At 40.1% G+C, this 22272-nt stretch overlaps 1 protein-coding gene across 3 annotated transcripts in view; it reads right to left on the bottom strand.

Moving 5' to 3' along the window:
• LOC150081366 (uncharacterized) overlaps positions 1-18886 on the bottom strand; it is a 96227-nt gene extending 77341 nt beyond the window's left edge. For all 3 annotated transcript variants that reach the window (XM_090379218.1, XM_090379217.1, XM_090379216.1), the window contains exon 1: positions 18437-18886. In XM_090379218.1, coding sequence (XP_090235344.1) covers positions 18437-18797 — 361 coding nt within the window. In that variant the 5' untranslated portion in view covers positions 18798-18886. The remainder of the gene's footprint in view (positions 1-18436) is intronic.
• Positions 18887-22272: the final 3386 nt, after the last annotated feature.

Consider the following 22272-nt stretch of genomic DNA (forward strand, 5'->3'; position numbering starts at 1 on the left):
CAAAATTATACAATGAGTGGAAGATTAAAGGAGTATGCAACTCCAACTTGGTACTTCAAGAACAAAACCGCAGCAATTTAAAGCGAACTGTAAGTCACGATAGAAAGTCCAGCGTACAGCAAATAAAAAGGTGCCGAAAATCGAGAGATTCGACTATATTGGTGCCATCAACTCCAAGACTGGACTGTGAAGCAATGGAAAAAGGTCACGTGGTCTGACGAGTCTCGATTTACATTTTTTTTTTTTGCATCAATGGTAGGGTGAATGTGTGGCGTGAACTTCATGAAGACTTGCATCCAGTCTCTCTCGTATGTACCACTCATGGAGCTTTAGGTGGTATCATGGAATGCGGAATGTTCTATTGGTACGAACTGGATCCACTCGTACCATTATAATGTTATATACTTCCAAGGAATATCCTATAGGGCCAACTACACCCTGAAATGCTTCATTTTTACTCGAGTTACGATGGATTCTTTGAAGCCAAAGCACAAATATCCAGCCTGCAAGAAATTATATCTGAATGGCTCGAGGAACGCCCCCAACATCTGGTTACCAAATTCTCCAGATATGGATAAAATCGGGAATGTCTGGAATACCGGAAAGAACAGGTTGGCTTTTCAGTTCTCAACTGACTTGAGTAGCTGACAAGTATCCTGGAAGAATGGTCAAATCTGGAGACTGACTTCTTCACACGCCTAGTAGAATCCGTGTCCAGATTATAAAGGTTTCTAATTCTTTTGGCCAGCTATTGTTTTTCACTGGAGAGATTTATTGTGATAAGTATTTAGCACAACAAGGATATTGTTAATGAACACCAAGCTTGCTTTATTGTGCTCCCAAATAACCCAGCGTCTTAGAAAAACAGAAAATGAGAATATTTCCCCCATTACACGTATACTTAACAGAATAAAACCACCTGCCCAGTACCAGCGTTGCGTGCGTGTGTTGGGGCGCTGATTCCATTGTCAGCAAAGGTATAATCTCTCCCCCATCCCACCCCAAAGATCTTCACTCCCTGTAAATGAGACTCGGCGAATGTGTGATAATACAGGAAGGAGGTGGTGTGTGCGTGCGTGTGTGTGTCTGAGCGTACGTACGATTCAACCAATCAATGGGGAGAGTTCAAACCGTGACAAGACTAAACGAAGAAACCCAGCTGTAGACTTTTGCTCGCCTTGGTTAAACGGAAGGCATTACTTGATCGCCAAATAAATACTTGCTGAGGCTGTCTGAGAAAAGGATTTAGTTGTGACATCGAAGCAACGATTTCCGATCAGAGAGCACAGCTACTACAAAGTCTCGGGAGGGTGTGGCTAAAGAATCGTTTTCCACCATCTGTCCCCTCCGTTCCTCGCTCCTCTGTAAGACTGAAACACAGTGGAAACGTTTTCCCAATAAAACAACCACGTTTAGGAGTCATTGCTATACTTTTCGCTTGATAAATGGATTTTATAATTCCTTTTCATCCAGGTCACTCTGTGCATGCTAAATGATATGTACCAGCACTGTTCTTTACCCTGTGCTGTGGTACACAATTGCTTAATATTTTGACTCTCGCTATCTCTTTATAAACACTCACAGCTTCATCTATCTGTCTATCAATTTTTTAAAAAAGGTGCAGCTTAACTGATCCAGCTGCCATTTTGTTTTCATGTCCACCGTATAACTGTTATTATTATATTTAATATTAATTCGATAAAAATTCACGTTCACGTACACCCCCTAGTGATAGAAGAATGTAACTAATCATTTATTAATGTTTGTTTTTGGCCACAAGGGATGCGCATTTCTGTCACCGATATTCACTTCCAGGGATCTTTTTTGTAGAACTCTGGATTGTCCATTAAAGAGGATTCAATCTCGACAATTATTACGTAATGGACAGACTGCCTATGCAAAAAGGCCTCCAGAGATGGAAGTCATCATGGATCAACAGAAGATCTATGGTTAGCTGCTCGCGAGCATGTAATAAAGTTGGAGAACACTGCTCTTGATGGACATTTTCTCCTTTAAAACGTTCCTAATCGTCATGTGCCATATAAGAAGACCTTTCAAGAATAGATGAACGCCTTGCAGAAACTGGTTCATTTAGAAAGCGATTTCAGATGGTGGTAGACCCATCAGCACCAGAACTGTTGATTTGGAAGAACGGATCCTCAGTAACGGTGAACAAAATGATGGTAACAGCACCCGAAGGTTAGCAACAGCAGAGAATGCAGGACATATGACTGTGTGTCGAATTTTAGGGGACCAACAGCTTTATCCATATCATCTACAGAGAGTACAAGGATTTATTGAAGCTGACTTTCCTCCACGAGAAGCTTTTGTACTTGGTTTTGCAGATGTCTGCTCATGATCAGCATTTCCTATCATCTGTATTATTTAGTGATGAAGTTGGATTTACTGGGGATGGTGTGGTCAATTTTCACAATGCTCATCGATGAGCCGAAGGAATGTATGGGTAGTAATAACTGGAGACAATTTAATTGGGCCTATTCTTCTGCCTGGGAGGTTAATAGAACCATCCTACCGCGATTTTTACAGGATAATATGCAAATGAGCTGTTGGACGAAGTTACACTTGATGACATCCATCAAGTGTAGGTTTGTGGTTAATGCGCGAAGGTGCAACGCCTCATTTTAGCCGTGTCGCTAGAAGCTTTCTGGATGAGCGAATTCCCTAATAAAATGAGTAGGTTGTGCAGGAGCCATTGATTGGTCCTGCACGCTCCCCGTACCTGAATCCACTCGATATTTTACTTGTGGGGGGGTCATCTGAAAGCCACTGTTCATTCCACACCGATTGATAACAATGAAATGCTCCGCCAACGTGTGGAAAAGGCTGCCAGCAAATCCAATAGACACCTGGAACTTTTTGAGCGGATGAGGAGGTCCTATGATGTTCGAGCATTTCTTTTCAAAGGTAAGCTGATAGTTGCTGGAACACAAAACTAGTTGTAAATTGGAAACAAAGACGAAATAATATCTTGTTTACGTGAACTTTTTTATTTTATTTAGGTCCTAAATCCATCCCCTGAATCCATCTCGCAAGTTATGATACCAAAAACACTACCTTGCGTCATTGATGTGATTCGAACTTGGAATTTTCTCCACCCAGTGTACAGTGGACAGTTAATATAACAACTCTGTTGCCACAAAGACACCAAAAATGTGCAGTAGGTTTTCACATAGCGGACATGTCCATTTTTCAGATAGCTGGGACAGTGGGACATGTGGTAATTCGTCAAGGAGAGGACCTTATTCGTATTGGTATGTTTTGGAACGGTAATTAAGAGCCAGAACAAGGCACAGGTCGAATAGGAGTGGACCAAGATTTCTGATCTCGATTTTCTGTTTACTGGATGAAAAACCGTGTCTCTGGGAGAAGAAATCATGCAACGCGCGCCTGAGGCCAACTAACTCATTCACGTTGTGAAAAAGTCCCATAAAAATTCCTCCCATCATCGACGGGATTCGAACTCAGTTCTTTTCCAACCGGTTTAGGAGAGGACGGCGATCCTGCCAACTGCTCCAACTATTAAAGTTAAGTTCAACTGATTTTTTGATCCACTTCGCATTGATTATTAAAATAATTTTTGATCCATTCCATCCTGAACATTGAGATAAATTTTTGGTCAATTCACCCTGATTATCGAAATACTCTTTTTGATCAATTCACCATCATTATTAAAGCACATCTTCAAAAGATTTTGAGATTTTCGTATCGTCTGCTTCATTTCTGTCATCGAACCCTGTTTAAAATTCAGTTTCCAACCCGCATAACACTCGACACTAAAAGTGCTGAGAAATATTACTTTACAGCGCGTCTAAAAGATAAAATGAAGAGCGTAGAATGAGTGTTCGCTTTGTACTGTAGGATGCCATAACTGACCAATCACGTTTCACGAAGTCGGAGAAGAATGTATCTGATTGGCTGCGAGAAGCACACGTTCAATCCTTGTTTGTCGATGGACAATTCTTATATTATAACAAGTTATACGCGTGGTGGTTAAGAAACCACTTCGTAAACCAGTTTGAAAAGGTCTGAGTTCGAGCCGCGTTTCTAAACGGGAGTAGAGCACACCCTATCGGACGTGAAAGGTACTTCTAAAGGCAACCGATAATAGTAAGGATACGATTAATAGAGTTTGCACGAGGATTGTGTCAGGTTTGGAAAAACAGCACCAGAAATAGAAAATGTTAGGAACAGCCTTAGCAGGAGATTGTTTTTCCAACGTACAGATGGTTTTCACTCAGGGTGTCTTGTCTATGCGACAATCCCTGGCCAACAACCAAATGCTTGTTGTTTCCACCCTCTTCATCTTCAAATTTTGTTTCCTGTGGCATCTTGTCTTCAAAGATGGAATTGAGGACCACAGGATAGAGAACAATTCCTCCGAGACCAAGCAAAAATCGCGGGAGATGTATCTACAGTGTTCTATTGCGAAGAATAATTCCAGGAGTACTCCCAACGGTGGAAGGGAGGGGGGGTTAAACATTTGGGGAGTTAAACGAATCCTTGTTTTTCGAGTACTTTCTCCTAACTTTTCGTAGCATCTCTTAAGATATGCTTTGCACTTTCTGGAGATAGGGAAATGCTCACAATGGAAGGTGACCTGATTGCAAGGAGATCATATCCCGGTCCATCATCAACAAATCATCAAATGTAGAATATTTCTTTTCTCTGTATCTCAATCGTTTCTTTTTGTCTCTCTCTCCATTCTCCCCTTCTTTCTATCTCATCCTCTCCTTTTTCTCTCCGTCTCTTTCTGTCTTTCTCTACATATATACAATATATCAGTTTCTCTCTTTTTTCCTCTCCACTCGATTCTCGGTTCATTCTATCTATCCTCTCTCGTGAGTTTTCTTTGCTCTCTCTCTCTCTATTTTTCCGTCTGTCTCGCCCTTGTGGGTGCACAGTTGCTATAATCAGAGTCCTCCCCACACCGGATGGAAAATACTCGAATCTCCTCAATGACGAGAAAAGATTTTATGGGCTTTTTCTCAACGTGGCTGAGTTAGTCGGTCTCAGGCGAGGGCAGCGTGGTTTTCTCCTGGAAACTCTGGTTATCATCCAGCACATCGACCACAGAACACGCAATTTGCAGACATATTACATATGGTGCATTACGGCCTAAGTTGCCGATGCGTCTAAAACCTTACAGTCAACCTATCTCTCCTTCTATCTCTCTCTATGTACATTCTTATTTCTTCATTTTCTGTCTATCCGCTCTCTTTCTGTTTTCATTTCTTTTTGTGTATCCTCTCTCTTTGTTTGTTTTCTTCTGTGTCTCTGGGGTCTCTATATTCTCATTTCTTTCTTTTTTGTCTCTCTACTATCTTTCCATTCTCATTTCCTTTTGTCTGTTCTCTCCCTCTCTCTTAATCCGTCTCTCTCCCCCTATTTTTCATTTCCCTCTGTATCTTTTCTTTCTCTCCCTGTCTCTCTGTATATATTCTTTCTCTCTTTTTCCATCACGCACTCTCCATCTGTGTCTCTCTCCCTGTCCCTCTGTATCTTTGCATTCTCTCTTTCTTCATCTCTCACTTTCCCTGTGTTTCTCTCTATGTATCTCTTCTTTCCCCCTCTGCCACTCTCTATCTTTTCTTTCTCTCCCTGTCTCTCTGTATCTATTCCTCCTCCTCTCTTTCTCCATCTCTCACTCTGTCTCTTTCTATCTTTTCTTTCTCCCCCTATCCCGCTGTATCTTTGCTTCCTCTCTTTCTCTATCTCTCACTCTCCCTATGTTTCAATCTATCCTTTCTTTCTCTCTCTGTATCTTTTCTTTCCCCCTCTGTCTCTCCCTGTCTCTCTGCATCTATTTTTCCTCTCCTCTATCTCTCACTCTGTCTTCTCTCTATATTGTCTTTCTCTCCCTATCCCTCTGTATCTTTGCTTCCTCTCTTTCTCCATCTCTCACCCTCTCTGTTTCTATCTATCCTTTCTTTCTGTGTATCTTTTCTTTTCCCCTCTGTCACTCTATATCTTTTCTTTCTCTCCCTGTCTCTCTGTATCTCTGTATCTATTATTCCCCTCCTTCTCCATCTCTCACTGTTTATGTTTCTATTTATTTTTTTCTTTCTCTCTCTATTTCTCTCTCTACCTTTTCTTTAGTTCTCTGTCTGTGTCTCTCTATGTATTCTCTCTCTCTCTCTCTCTGTCTCTCTCTCTCTCATCTTTGGTCCTTACAAATAAGAGGATTCTTTTTTAATCCAAGACTGCTCTGTTCAGTAATTCCTTCTGTATTGATAAACAGAAGATGTAATAGAGGGAAAGCGAGAGCAAGAGAGAGAGAGAGAGAGAGGATATTTTTGTCTCCGGGGATGTACATTAAAAGAAGACCAGAAGACGTCTTAAGAACATTTAATCAGTGGACTCAATCAGATTTGAAGACAATGGTGTAATGAAAACTAAAGCGAGTTGATAATTTTTTGTTTCGTTCCCTCCTTCCCTGGAAACCCTCCCCCACCTCGGACGCCGTTTAAATTAAAACAGATGCGGCAGTAAATTTTCCTCATCAGATCTCTCTCTCTCAATACGTTCGTTCTCTCGGTGGATGGACCGTTTTTTAATTGTGTGGAGCCGATGCTGTGTGGCGACATCTATAATGATGATGAGCATAAGCACCCAGCCTCCTCTTCTTTTCTTCGCGTCACTTTTTTTCCCTTCCCTTTTCACCCCTTGACGCTCTGGCGATATTAAGCGATTAACGGCACACGGCCCCGCACTTTTGCGCGTTCCGTTGGCGTCCTTTCCAATAAGTGCGCCGAAAAGTTTCTAATTAAAGCGTGTACGTAATAATGTAAATCTTCGACTACACAAGAAATATGACTCCGGGGAAAAAGTTAACTAGGAGATGATGGGGAGCTCTAAGGATCGGCCTTATCACACGGCTCCTTGTTCGCTCATCGCTGTAAAAACAGGGCACACCGGTAATTACATGGCAGTGATAATTGCCTCTAGTCGGCCATGATTAGTGTTTTTATGTGCCTATCACCTAGTAACAAGCTTTGGTTCCACACAAGACACTAACTAATCCTGGCGTTTTTGCGATCAAACACAGCGACCACAGCAGTTACTTAATTTGCCTGAAGCAAGAGAAGTTGTTCTTTTCTACCCTCTTCTGCATCCTCCCCCTCCCACCCTCTTCTATCCCTCTCCTTTCTTTTTTAATTTGCACTTTTCCATAGTGCGTACGTACACCTTCTTCTCCTTTGCATCTTTTTTTTCTCTAATTCTTTTCTTTTTCGGTCTTCTCATTCGCTTAAGACTCGTTTACTTGTACTTTCAAATAATTCCTATATTAATTATCTCCTACGAAACATTTGCCTCTGCCTTCTTTCTTTCTTTCTTTCGTTCTTTCTTTCGTTCACTCGCTCTTGTAGTTTGCGCAGATTATTCGAGGTATGGATGAAGGGAAAGAATTTAATGACATTTATGTTGTAACACTTGATCTGCTGAATTTGCTCGCAAAGTTTTTTTTTTTTATTATTTCTTTCTTTCTTTCCTCCTTCTTCTTTTTTTTTTTTTTTTAAATTTACGCTTTCCAGTTTTTGGTTGTCTGCTTTCATCAGGATGGTTTGCACTACCTTCTTTCGCGTGTAAGGTACAGGAACGGTTGAAGGGTGGGGGGAGGGGAGGGAAACGGGTACGAAAGAAAGAAGAGGTGAGAGAAGATGGAATGAGAAAGATGAGAGACCAAACGAGAAAGGACGGGATGAAAGTGGTAAAAAGGAAGAGCGTGAGAGGAGAAATAATCAGAGACGAGAATAGGTGAGGAGAGAAGAGAGAAAATTTCAGGGCAGTACAAAATACAGTGAGAGAGAGAGGAAGGAGAGCGCGTGAATAATAATATATATAGAAGGTGAAAGAAAGAGGGAGGAAGACAGCAAAGAAGAGAAACAAAGGAAAGAGAAGAAGAAAGGAAGAAGGAAAGCGGGAAGAGAGCAAAGCAAAGAGAAAAAAGGAGAAAGAATAATAAGAGACCAAACGAGAAAGGACGGGATGAAAGTGGTAAAAAAGAAAGAGGAGAAATAATCAAAGTCGAAAATAGATGAGGAGAGAAGAGAGAAAATTTGAGGGCAGTACAAAATACAGTGAGGGAGGGAGAGAGAAAGAGAAGGACAGCGCATGAATAATAAATAGAGGGTGAAAGAAAAGAGAAGGAAGGAAGACAGCAAAGAAGAGAAAAAAGGAAAGAGAAGAGGAAGGGAAGAAAGAAAGAGGGAAGAAGAAGAGAAAGAGAAGGAGAGGAGAAAGAAGGAAAGAGGGCGAAAGACAGTAAAGCAGAGAAAAAGAACGGAGAAGAAAGACAGAGAGAGAGAGAGAGGATAACAAAGATAAATAGAGAGAACAGAAATGACAGAAAGGGAGAAAGATAAAGATGGCAAAGACACAGAGAGGGAGAAACGAGAGAAAAAGACAGAAGGAACACTAGGAGCAAGAGAAGCAGGGATATAGAAGAAGAAAAGAGAGAGAGAGAGAGAAAACAAAAACAAATATATTTTATATAGAAGATGTGGACAGAAAGAGAGAGAGGAAGAGAGGAAAGTAAAACAGATGGAACGATGGAGGGAGACAGACTGAAAGAACAAGAGAGAGGGAGAAAGAAAGACAGAGGCGGAAAGCTTAAAGGGATTGATTGAAAAATAGAGAAGAGAGAAACAGACAGTTGGGCGAAGAAAGGCAGAGAAAAAATAGAGAGAAGAATAGAAATAAAGAGAAATAAAGCAAAACCCACAGACAGAGAGAAAGATAGAAAAAGAAAGTATTTTCATTGAGAAGACTTTCTTTTTCTTATCAAGAGAAGACTGAATGGAATAAAGTCTTATCAAGAGAAGACTGAACGGAGAGGAGGATGAGATGAAGAAAGACAATGAAAGAGAGAGACAGAAAATCAGATCGCGAGAGAGAGACATGGAGAGAGAATGAGAGAGAGACAGAAAGAGAGAGTAAGAAAGAAAAAAGAAAGGAGCAATTGGCAGAAGACAAAGTGAGAAATGCAGAGAAATAAAGAGAAAAAAGCAAGAAGAAAAACAAGCAGAGAAGTTAAGACACGCGAGAAAGAGCAAGACTGAGAACGAGAGACGGATGGAAAACGCGAGGGGAGAAACTTGGAAAGAAGAGAGAAAGACAGACAGGTAGAAAGTGAAATAGAGAAAACGAAGAGCGAGAAGAAAAAAGCGAAGAACAAAGAAAGCAAAAGATGAAGTGAGGCGAGATAAAAGTGAAAATTATAAAGAGAGAAACATATTTATTTGTGGAGACACCTCCTGAAGATTTTAAATAATACATTTTTTTCACGCTCATCTGGAAGGCTCAAAATGGCCAAGCTTTGCTGTTGCGCCAACCAAACCTCCAAACAAACCGAGCTCTTCTGGAAACCTCGATCCAGCGATTCTAATCTGAATCACCCAAGGATGAAATGGAAAACTGCTCAGATGGAGAGAAGTAGTCGGATATCTCTGAATCCTTAATGTTTAAACAAGTACGTCGGTGGTTGTCTTCCACCAACTAAACTCCATCCATATCAATAACTTCATCTTCTATAACTTAGTCCCGTTATTTTTCATTTTTTTGTGCTGTTTTTCTGCAACCATCCATGATACATTGTGTCAAAATTTCGGATGTTGTCAGGTGAAATTATTGATCCCTCTCTCTCAAACTCAATCCACTTTCTATCACACAGATATTCAATTAACGAGAAGCCGCTTGGAGAGGTCTGAGTCGGTTGTTGAAGATATTTTGAAGCCCCCTTTCAATCAGGGCTGTAATTAATCGATCTTAGGGTTTATTTCCTGTAAGTTATTTTGGATTACTGATTTATTTATGTACAGACATATGCAGACTCCAAAGGGTTGCCTCGGTATTGCACTAAAATAAACAATTTTGATTTCCTGTGCCCAGGAAATCAAGATTGGCTAAAACAACAGCGTTGTCACAGTGTTTCTAGTGTAGTTGATTCTGGCTTTTTTGCTATTAAAGATAAAAATGCAACTCCTTATGTATCGTGGTTGTACCAACTGGTGTAGCCTCCCTGAACTCCTGGCTGATAGTATTCAACGAAGACTGACAGAATCTAAGGGTCAGTCTTCTCAGCGACTTTCACTCTCACAGCATCAACATCTGTGGTCTACCAGCAAGTTTCCTGGCGCTAATGTTACCATTTATATGCCATCCGATGATGACTCTGGGTTGCTTCTATGGCCTATCTTTTACTCGTAAGTCCATCTTTGTTTGGGTTGAAGGCTGGGAGAAGAAAAGATATTTGTTGACATTAGACTTTGTCATTGCAATTTTTGGGAAATACATTGGAAGAAAGATTGTTCCAGAAACCCGAAACTCAATGAGCAAGAGAAAAGGTTGGTTCTGTAAGTCTGCAGTTTCACAATGAATGTGTGCTGTTTGGTTTCAGCAAGTGTTTGGACTGGTTTGGAAGAGAGCAGACTTAGAGATGTCAATCCAGAAGAACAGTGCTCATGGAAATATCTATAGAAAAAGCATAACGCAGAAACAGAACGTCTATGAGGGAGTGGAGACATGTGTGGACATGTGTTTTTGTAAAGAGTGGCTCCTGGAACATTAGTTCGAATCTTTGTGAAGAACACCACTGTAAAAGAGTCAGATATGTGAGTAATGTAGGTTTAGGTTCGTGTGTATTATCTGTTCTGTTGTTGTCTTGTTCTGGCCAATTGACTACCCAGAAGCATCAATCACCTGGACAGATGATTCTGGGTACTCGTCCGCACCACATGAAGGTGTGGAACTTCTATGACACAGAGACTGGAGAGACCTTTTAAGAGATGATCATTAATTAACTTGACGGGAGCCTAGAAGTCTGACAGAGGTTTTGGGGACATCGCCCCAGATGTAGAAACGATATTCCATGGTAGGGCCGATTTGAACAGAGTGAGTTGCTGTTGAGAAGAAAAGTAACACCGAGAGCGAAAAAGAAAATCCACTTATTTTAGAATGCAGAGGAAGCAATATCTGACAGGTGCTTGTGCCGAGAGAGAGAGAGAGAGAGATCTTGTCTAGGAATCTTATTGTCATGAAGATAACCACAGGAGCAGAAGAATCCTTTTTTTTGCGAGATATAAGACAGAACTGAGTTTCAGAAGGATTGAATTCAACTAAGTTATCTTCACCTTACTGGAGAATTATCTGGAGATTAGCATTTAAGGAATATCCGAGTTGAAACTGTTTGTGCAGGTCAAGGATTCTCAAATTGGAAGGTGGAATGCTACTATCATCAGCAAAATTATGGATAGGATTTACTGTCAGTGGAAGAAGGTCATTAATATACAAGAGGAAAATAATAGGAGAAAGAACAGAACACCAGCATTAGCGGACAAGTAAGAAGACATAGAACCATCTATTAGTGAGCGGTTGGAAGCAATGGTGGTTACCCAATTGCAGGAAACAGTCGGCAATGCATAAGATGCATGCTTGCTTACAAGACCCTCATGCCAAACATGATCAAAAGTGTCAGAAATGTGAACAGCAACTGCTTGAGTTTCTGAAAACTTTTTCATAATTTATGGTTATTTTTTTAAGGTCCCAAAGGAGTCTGGACACTTTCGGCAATAGTACTCTTGTGTTCAAATCGAATAAAGATCTTTTGTGATATTCGATCATTTCTTGCCTTTAGTAGAACAATTTTAAAATTTCTTCTCGGTTTTCAACACTCCAGACGTTCCAATAACCTTTAGGGACTTCCATAAAAAAAGCAACATACCATAGAATTCATTCAAAAAGATCTCAAAGAGTTAGGCTTAACAGTCACATCGAGCCCTCAACCCTTCTGGATTTGCAATCTCGTGTTTCCCATATTGACTGACAAGGGCGAGATAAAGGACGCTGAAAATATCCCCTCTACGAATAGAGGGATCTCATTTCAACTACCTTCACCCCTCCACAAAACTTTACCCTCTAAACCTACTGTTATAATTGTAATTGGGATATTCTTCCACTCTCCCAAAACCAGGTGTCGCTTCTGCGTAAAATGAGACTCCTCCGTCTTTGTGTACGTGTGTGTGTGTGTGCGCGCGCCTGTATGTCATAGCGTTGGTAGACAGTAGCAAACAAAATCAGCGCTCCGTCTTTTAAATACGGACAAGAACGTAATGAAGCCCTACGACACCAGATCATTAATCATTGTCACCGCTCCGAGTCAGGATGGGAAAGAATTGGAAGGAGGGGGGGTTAAAAAGTTAACAGTCCACATCTCCTCGTGCACACAGAGACACACTTTATATACGAAGTTATTCTCTATTACCACGCTTTGCATTAAGAGAGTTTACTATTAAAACAATTGAGCAAACGATCCGTTGGATGTCTAAGCTACAAAGTAATGGAATTCAATATGTCTGAAGCCAATCAACCACTGTGGATGACTACCGGTCTTGGAACTGCTTTAAATGTTTTTGTACCGTTTAAATGGACTATCGTAGCTACGATGGACTGTCTCAGTTGTAATGCAACTCTCATTGATTGCACTGGAAAGACAAGAGAGGTAGAAAAAAGAAGGATTTTAATGAGGAATTTTATAATGACTTAACAGAAATGTTAAATGGGCTGAGAAGAGGTGGAAAAAACAAAAGAAGTACTGAGCCAAAGACCACATAAAACGGGATTTTTCTCGTTATGGGGATACACTCGAGGATTGTGTGAGTTAACTTTGCAGAACTTGGAAAGATCAATAGCAATACCAGTTAATAATTGTACTGAGATTGGTCTTTCCAAGTTCAAAGAGTTAGGCTTAAGATTGATTGACAATATTCCAGCATAAAGTTCAATTCAATGATTATTGACCTAGCTGATCTCTTTTGAATCGAGTCAAGGAGTTTTAGTTGTTTCGGTGATAGAAGAGATGAACATCTTCAGCTCCTCTCCCTCTCTGAAATTACTAAAACTCCTATATCTAGGAGCTAAACATGTGGTATGTTTTGCCAATGAAGATTAAAAGTTAACTTTATTCCACAAAGAGAACTCTGGCCTTCTTATAAGTACATGGGTGTCATTGAAGGTTGTTTTAGTCTCTTTTAACTAGACATAAAACAGGATTGAGTTTTTGTAACATTGAAATCAATAAAGTTGGCAGATTCTTATTGGCAAACACATGGATATCGATAGTAAAGAGGGTAGGATTTTCAGTAGGATTCAACAATGATTATTATTATCATCAACGTACCTATTGGTAGGATTCGTAGCTAATGGGTATTACATCAACATACCTGTTGATAGGATTCTTAGCCAATGGGTATTATTGTCAACATACCTATTCGTAACATTCTTGGTTAATGGTATTATCCTCAACAAATCTATTGACAGGATTCTTACTCAATCGGTATTATCATTAACATTGCCAGGATTCTTAACCAATGGTATTATCATTAACGTACTTATTGATAGGATTCTTACCCCAATGGATATTATCATCGACATACATATTCATAGGATTCTTAGTCTATCTATTGATAAGATTCTTAGTAAATGAGTATTATTATCAACGTTCCTGTTGATAGGATTCTTAGCCAATGGTCAATATATCGTCAACATACCAATTGGTAGAATTCTTGTTTAATGGTATTACCCTCAACAAACCTATTGATACGATTCTTACCCAATAGGTGTTATCATCAACATACCTATTGATAAGACTCTTAACCAATGGGTATTATCATCAACATTCGTATTGATGGGATTCCTATCCAACGACTAAACACATCTATGACACTCCAGCACTATTACAAATATTAAAATCACATCTGCCATCAGGTGCAATTAGCGGAGAGTAAAAATACTGGTTCTCCAACTGGAAGAAGAAAATAAACAAGAGGATTCATCACATGGAAGCCTACTGAGGCGTTTTTGGGCATATTCGATCTGAGATGGAGTTCAGTTTAATCGCATCACTACTTTTTAGGTGATATACGCATATTCAGTGAAAAAAGAGGACGTCCATCGAAATAGGATGCCCCATACTTTTGGAAGGATGGAATACAGCCATAGCACGACTATTGAGAACGCCATTTGGGCATCAGTCACTCCATGATTTTAACATATTCTAATTATGGCTGCGTAAGCGAGTTCGATTCGGTACTAAATTCCTGTTGGCTATCATGCAGCGGGTAATTGAACAACAAAAACTATCTGTCTCTCCAAGCAATATTTATAATTATTAACCCGCTTGCAAAAGCTTTTGGTAAACGTTTGACCTTTTCAGTTTGTGTTCAGCCAATGTAGGTATGTAAACGAATCGGTTGGATAGTTCCTGGCACTCCACTATATTAACAGTTCCATCCTGCTAAGTGGAGCGTTGAAATCATTCTGCAGGCAATCATTAAGGACTCATTTCATGTTCGATGCAATATGTTACCACTGTTTAAGGAAGACTGCCTGCTCAATATTCTACAGTAGTTTTTCGTTACCAAACCAATGAGTTTGAATGTTTTTCAGCTCCACCGTGTCTTGATATTCGATATTTTTTGTGTGATTTGGAATGCGAGGAGGACCTTAACCAAACTGACTCCCAACTGAGATAGGAAACAAATAAAGGCGCGCCAAATGCGAAGAAGGAGACGATAAACACAAAAATGACAGACAGAGAAAGCGGGAGAAGATGAACAAGGGATCGGATAGAGAGATAGACGGGGAGGGATCTCTGGGTGTTTAGAATAAGCGCCACTGCAAGGGTTAGTACAGTGTGTTTGCAAATTGTGTTTTTGGTTTACTTTTAGAAGATGAAAATTTGATGTTTTCGTGGGTAAAATGCAACCCTTTTCAAATACCAACCACCAGGAAATATACGTATACGAATCAGTAAGATAGAGAGAATATCCGAAAGAAATGAGCGTTTCAAATACTTGGGCGTAACTATGGAGTACCGAGAACAAAATATGAATCACAGCAGACCGTTTGAAATGCAAAATATATATCGAATACAAATTGAGTGTTGCTGTCTGCTTACAACATTGGCTACTTCATCAAGAGTCAGCCGAGAGAGAGAGAGAGAGAGAGAGAGAGAGAGAGATAGAAAGGAAAACGGACATAGAGAGAAAGAAACTCTAAGACAGAAAAGAGAGACAAAAGAGAAAAACGGTGAAAGAGGTAGAGGAAGAAAGAAAAGAATGAGAGAGGTGGCGAGAGGAAAATAAAGACAGAAACAGAACCAGAGTAGAGAGAGAGAGAGAGAATGAGAGGCAGTGAGAGGGAACAAGAAAGGCATAGTAAAAGACAGAGTACAGAGAGAAAGGTAGAGAGAGTTAGGTAGAAATAAATAGGGAAAAGAACCACAGAGAATGGAGGCAGAGAGAGAGAGAGAGAACAGAGGCAGAAATGTAGAGAGAGAGAGAGGTACTGAGTGATAGGGGGAGAGAGGTAGAAAGACAGAAAAACAGACAGAGAGGTAGAAAGAGGAGAACAGAGAGAGAGAGAGGGATATAAAGAGCAAGAGGAGTTAAAAAGAGAGAAATGGAAGGGTAGAAAGAGCAAATGGTAGAGAGAGAGAGCATGAGTGTGGTGGAGACAAATAGGTAGAAGGAAAGATAATGAGAGAGAAATACACACAAAGGGAAGGACCGACACACACATTGACAGGCAGAGTACATAGAACGAGAAAGGTAGAAATGTAGACAGAGAGAGAGAGGTACAGAGTGATAGGGAGAAAGGTAGAAAGACAGAAACAGAGATAGAAAGAGGAGAAAGGAGAGGGATAGAAAGAGCAAGAGGTAGAGAGAGTTAAAAAGAGAGAGACAAGCAAAGAGAACGGTTGGATAGGAGAGACAGAGGGCGCGGGTGAGGTAGAGATAGAAATAGGGAGAAGGAAAGGTAGTGAGAGAGAAATACACACAAAGGGAGGGACACACGCACAACACATAGGCAGGCAGAGTAGACAGAACGAGAGAGACAGAGAGAGAGGGGAGGAAAATTTAAGAGAACGAGAGACAGACAGATAGCATGAAAGAGAGAAATAAATTGAAAGCAATGGAAAGAGCAAGGAAGAGAGTTTTGACAAAAGAAGAAGAAGAAGAATGATATTTGAAATAAAAATTATGGACGGTGTTGTAGGAAAGGAGAAAGGAGCTTTAAAATGTCGAGATGAAGGCGATTATCAGCGGCACGTTTTCATGATTGAACGAAAAGAGAAAATAACAATTTGAACGTGCCTAATAAGAAAGCCAGAAGGAACAAAAGGAACAAAACTGAACGAACTCCTTCCTTTCTCATTTCACACGAACAACTGAGCAAGCGTTGCTGTGATATGTATCAAAAGGCATCCACTACTACACTCGATGTGCGCTTTCTGCCACCAGTGGAGAAACCCTTGCCTCCTTTAATGTACGCCTCCATTTCTGTAGACGTTGACAACAATAATTATCTACATAAACCTCCGTGTACACATTTTTAGGCGTCTCCATCTCACTCTTGAAATACAATAAGACGCTTACATTTAAGAATTGTGCAATGATCGAAGATTCTTTTGCAATGTGTAGGAGAAGGTTTATCTGAGTGGGTAGATAACACAGAGACGTTTCCAGGAGCATAGCTGGACATAAACTATTCGATATATCTTTTTATGGCGAAGAAAAAGGGCGAAATTCCCATGGTAACGTGACCTCATGAGCACATGCAGGCGAATTTCATTGAGTGGTTTTAGGAGTTGCTTCTGTCCTCTTCCTTCCAGGGTTTTTACGAGAAAGTCTGAAAAAGCAAGAGCAACAAAATAAAAAGAACTTTAACTTAATCCTCAGAAAAATAGGGGAACATCTCAATAATCTTAAAGATTCGTTTGATACCACACCATAGATATTTGTACACCATTTCGACCATCTTAATATCCACATTAATCCATCTTCCTACGTCTAATCTTGAAGGAAGTCAGTGTTGGAGAAGTATAAACAAGTTAGTCAACCTTCTGACTTGAACCATCCATCTTTTTATTGTTTATCGAGACTACCTGAAGAGATGAGTTCTGACAAGATCTGCAACATCTTTTTTTCGCGATAAGAACTAATACAGAGGACGTAGTTGAACTATTAGTACACAAATCACGTACAAGTATCTGGTGACCTCTTTGTCTTGTCTAGCTGCTTGCGATGACTATCTCGAGATAAATGGCGAAATCCCATGCGATTGAGGAATGTGAAAAGTGCAATGTCCTTGGAGGATGCGTACAAATATTAAAACAGCAAATTGATGTTTTTAATTGGTCACAAAAGTTCTAGAAAAGGGGATTTATTTTTCGTGACACGTTTACGTTTTTAAATGAGTGATGTACTCTGTGGTAGATGATGTGGGCGGATGAATACATTAGATAGAAGGATATTTTCGATATATTAATAAGACTACTGAAGAAGGGTAGAAAGAGAGAGAAGTTTATCTGAGTGGATAGAACCTCTGAAAATCGGATACGTCATTTTAAACTTAAAAAACTCTGCAAATCGAAAAGTAATACGTCATTTGAAACTTTGAATCTCTAAAGACCGAAAACGATACGTCATTTGAGACTCATAACCTCTGAAGATCGAAAATAATACCTCATTTGAAACATAACCTATAAACATCGAAAAGAATACGTCATTTAAAACTTACGACCTCTGAATATCGAAAAGTAATACGTCATTTGAGACTTACAACCTTTGAAGATCGAAAATAATACGTCATTTGTGACTTACAACCTTTGAAGATCGAAAATAATACGTCATTTGTGACTTACAACCTTTAAAGATCGAAAATAATACGTCATTTGAAACTTATAACCTCTAAACGTGGAAAAGAATACGTCATTTAAAATTTACTTCTGAAGATCGGAAATAATACGTCATTTAAAATTTAGAACTTCTGAAGATCGAAAATAATACGTCATTTGGAATTTACAACTTCTGAAGATCTAAAATAATACGTCACTTGAAATTTACAAAACTCTGAAAATCGAAAAGTGAATACGTCATTTGAAATTTACAAAACTCTGAAAATCGAAAAGTGAATACGTCATTTGAAACTGACAACCTCTGAACATGGAAAATAACACGTCATTTGATATTTAGAGAATCTGAAAATTGAAAGGTGAACACGTCATTCAAAATTTACAACCTCTAAAAATCGAAAAGTCAATACGTCATTTGAAACTAATAGGATTCTAAATCGTAAAGTGAATACGTCATTTGAAAATCAAAAATGTATAGAAACTGAAGATAGAACTCTCAGTGCGTCTTTGAAAATCAAAAAGGGAATGTCTTCTGAAAATTAAGATGCGTACATCGAAAAATGAATACGTTACGCACGATTTGAAATCCTCAGCCTGCACCTGTTTGTAAAATTGAACCGTTTTTATTGTTGTTTTGAAATTCTCTGTAAAGAAATCGTTGACAGCAGAGATCAAACATTAAAACCACCTGGACCTGTTGGTAGTTAAGTGAAACATACTTACCCCTGCCGCTCCGGCCCACAAATCGGAGATCATTGAACTTGGCCACCTGGTTTTTCATCACCGCAGTACTGTTCCTGAGTTCGCCACAGTAATTTTCGTCGTTGCCAGCCCGGATAGTGACCATGGTCCCGTCGGTCACGTCCCCAAGAGACACAACTTTGAAGGCAACAGGCAGGGTCTTGTTGGATCGCCAATGCGATGGCAGAACGGAACATACAAAGTTTGGACTGCCCGTCCTCACTAGCTCGCCCGGGTGTTCGCTTAACACTTCGCTTAGAGTTCTCTCTACGGGTAGTAAGAAGTCTGTCATCGCTTCGGCAGAAACGCCGGGCGAGCCATTTAAGTCCGTCGCGAGATGCATTCGACACCAGTCTTTGATGACCTACTTCGGTCCAAGTCCGTAGACGGCGGCCAACCGTTTTGAACTCCCCGACGGCGCACAAGGACGAGAAGCGGAGTGTCGACGACGTGGCGATAAGGACGAAGTTTTCCCCCGAAAAAAAAAAAAAAAAAAAAAGCGGGGAATTGGCGAAACGAACCAAAGACTCTCTTCTCGGTGTGAGAATCGAAATGCCAACCGCCTCGACCTTGCGTGTCACCACTGTATCTAAGAACGTGGACTGTCGGTTGTTACAAGTGACAGACCCAATGGACTGAACTCATGACAACACTGCCGCCACTCCTGGGCCGTAGTGAGCGTCGAGGAGTTCGTCTGCTTATGTATCACTCCGCGCGTTACAGTGACAACGCTCGATGGCTAGTTAAGTCGGCGGCTGTAGCACAAAGAGCAGACCGAGAGCGTGTTTACAGTTTCCGACAACCTCTTACGACTCTCGTGACGTTTTTCGGCTTCGGGTGGACGTATGCGATGAGAAAAAAGTTTTGGGGTCGAAGGTCATATCAACGGCGAGCTCGCGTTACGAGTTCAGCGCGGCAAGACCGATTGTGGCGTTGTAGTTTTGTCCAACGTCCAGTTTGTAAACGAACTTTCCCTCATTTTAGAGTCCGGCGTCTTATTTTTGGCGGTATTTTAGAAATAGAAAGGACCGCCTCCCCTCCCCGGTTTCCTCAAAGTCATCGCGGTTGCTTAGCAACACTCAAAGCTCCCGGAGACAAAGTCCCCGATATTTTAACCACCAAAATGTGAGTCCTTTGTTTTTGTCCGCGGCACTATTTGTTCAGGCGGATGTAGACCGTGTGAAAACACCGGATATCGGACTCCGGACCGTTCCTACTTTGGAGCAGGAGGGGAAGGGTCTCGTAGAGAGGTAAAATGTAATAAACAAAGCGACCAGCGGCAGCAAACACGAGATGAAAACAATGGCACGCCTTCACGAGCGATCATCTTCATCTGGTGCGTTTAACAGAGCGGGGGCGAGACCACGAGCAGCGGATTTGATTTGAATTCGCGTTAATTTTTCTTTTCGGAAATAAATTGCAAAACGCCGAATAAATATCAACGCGCATTTGTAACCATGGTAACCCGGCGGGTAAATAGTGGGTTGAAGCGCGCACCTCTAAACAATGTAAATAATGGGCGACGGATGTAATAGGTGTTCCGAGGTTTTTGACATAATTACGGCGTAATGAAAGGGGACAGAAATTAATTAGAAATGGCGGGGGGGGACAAAAAGGGAATTTTTTTTGTGCTCTTCAATACTCGACGTAGACGAAGAGGAGCTGATCCTGCAAAGATAATTCTGAGAGCATTAATGCGATTAATGGCAGTTTCAGCACCTTCTGTAAAAATGGATAGACAGATGGAAGCAGAGGGAAGTGGAGGTGGGGGCGGGCTGCTGGTTTGTTTATGAGGGGCTCACTCCACAAGATTTTCGGCTGGGTCATCCCCCATTAAAACAGTCTCTTCAATTATATTAATGTATTTTTTTAACGAGGCGGTGGGGGGGGGTAATCCTCGAAAATTCAACAACGGGACACCCCTCCAGCAGATACCTGAGAGTACAAGAGTATGAGGGATAGAAAAAATAACTAAATCGAGAAAGAGAAGAGAAAAGTGAAAGAATGCAAGGGAGAAACCCGAAAAGAATGAGAATGGGAAAGAGAGAGAGAAACAGAAAAGGTAAAAGAAAGACAGAGATAGTGAGGTAGAAAGAACAAAAGAGAGAGAAAGAGAAAGAATAAAAGAAAATCAGAGAAAGCGAGATAGAAAGAATAAAAGAAAGAGAGAGAAAGTGAAGTAGAAAGAATAAAAGAAAAACAGGGAAAGCGAGATAGAAACAATAAAAGAAAGAGAGAGAAGGTGAGACGCAAAGAATAAAAGAAAGACAAAGAGGGCGAGGTAGAAAGAATAAAAGAAAAACAGAGAAAGTGAGGTAGAAAGAATAAATAGAAGACAGAAAAAACAGAGAAAGTGAGGTAGAAAGAATAAATAAAAGACAGAAAAAAACAGAGAAAGAATAAAAGAAAAACAGAGAAAGTGAGGTAGAAACAATAAAAGAAAGAGAGAGAAGGTGAGGCGCAAAGAATAAAAGAAAGACAAAGAGGGCGAGCTAGATAGAATAAAAGGAAAACAGAGAAAGTGAGGTAGAAAGAATAAATAAAACACAGAAAAAACAGAGAAAGAATAAAAGAAAAACAGAGAAAGTGAGGTAGAAAGAATAAAACAAAAACAAAGTGAGGTAGAAAGAATAAATAAAAGACAGAAAAAACGGAGAAAGAATAACAGAAAGAGAGAGAAAAATAGAGGGGGAAAAGAAAGAGAATGAGAAAGACTGGAGTGGAAAGAAAGAGATGAGAGACTGAGAAAGAAAGAGAAGGAAATAGATATTTAAAGAGTAATAGTATAAGAAAGGGAGACAGAAAGGAAATGGCAGCAAGAAAGTGAAAGAATAATAGAAAGAGAGAGAGAAAGAATGCTAGAAAGAGGGAGGATGAACGACAGAAAGAGATAAAGAGAAAGCAAAACAGAGAGAAAGAGAAAATGGGAGAGCTAGGAAAACAAAAAGAACGAGGAAATAGGAGAAAAGGAGAAAATGGAAGAGAAAGAAAGAAATAGGATAATGCAAAGGAGAAAAACAGGGTTAGAATGAGAGAGGGAAGGAGAAAGAAAAAAAGAAATGAAAAGAGTGAAAGAAAGTGGCAGAAAATAATTTAAACGAGAGAGAGAATGTCAAAGCGAGAGAGGGAATGAATGAGAGGAGAAGTCAGAGAGAAAGAGAAAGAATGAGAGAGAAAGTGAGGCAGAAAAATAAGATAATGTGAGCGAATAGAGATAGACAGAATAATAAGATAATGTGGGCGAATAGAGATAGACAGAATAATATAAAGTGAGAGAAGCAGAGATAGTAGGAATAAGAGAAAGAAAAAGATTGAAACAACGAATAAAAGAGAGAAGATTGAGATATAGAAGTGACAATCTCAACATAACCTGACATTAATCCGACTGGAAACAGATGAAGTGTTTTTAATGACGTGCGCTTATTTTTGTACGCAATTAGTATTGCGCACAAAAACATCGGTTGCAGCCAACCTGCTCCTACACGAAGGAGAACGGAAAGTTTAAGGAAAATGAGGAGAACACACACGAGTGCTATTAACAGCTTAAAACCACAAAGTTTCTCGAATGAAACGAAGCTCATCCCGAGTCTTATGCATGAAACTTTAAAAGGGATTAAGCCCAATCGCTTACTTTCGGTCCTTCCCAGAAGGTGTCCTCTACGTTTCAAGTGCGCAGACTTAACCACAGCGCCAATATGTGAAGCGCAAAAAACTTACGAAACTCTAACTTGTCAGACGCAGTTTAAAATTTAACAGATTCCCAAAGAAAGCTGTTGGATTCGACTACAAAAATTCTCCTAATTACCCAAACTGACAGA

This window comes from Mastigoproctus giganteus, chromosome 8 (genome assembly GCF_048544385.1).
Source record: "Mastigoproctus giganteus isolate SK-2022 chromosome 8, ASM4854438v1, whole genome shotgun sequence".
In the NCBI taxonomy this organism is placed as follows: Eukaryota; Metazoa; Arthropoda; class Arachnida; order Uropygi; family Thelyphonidae; genus Mastigoproctus; species Mastigoproctus giganteus.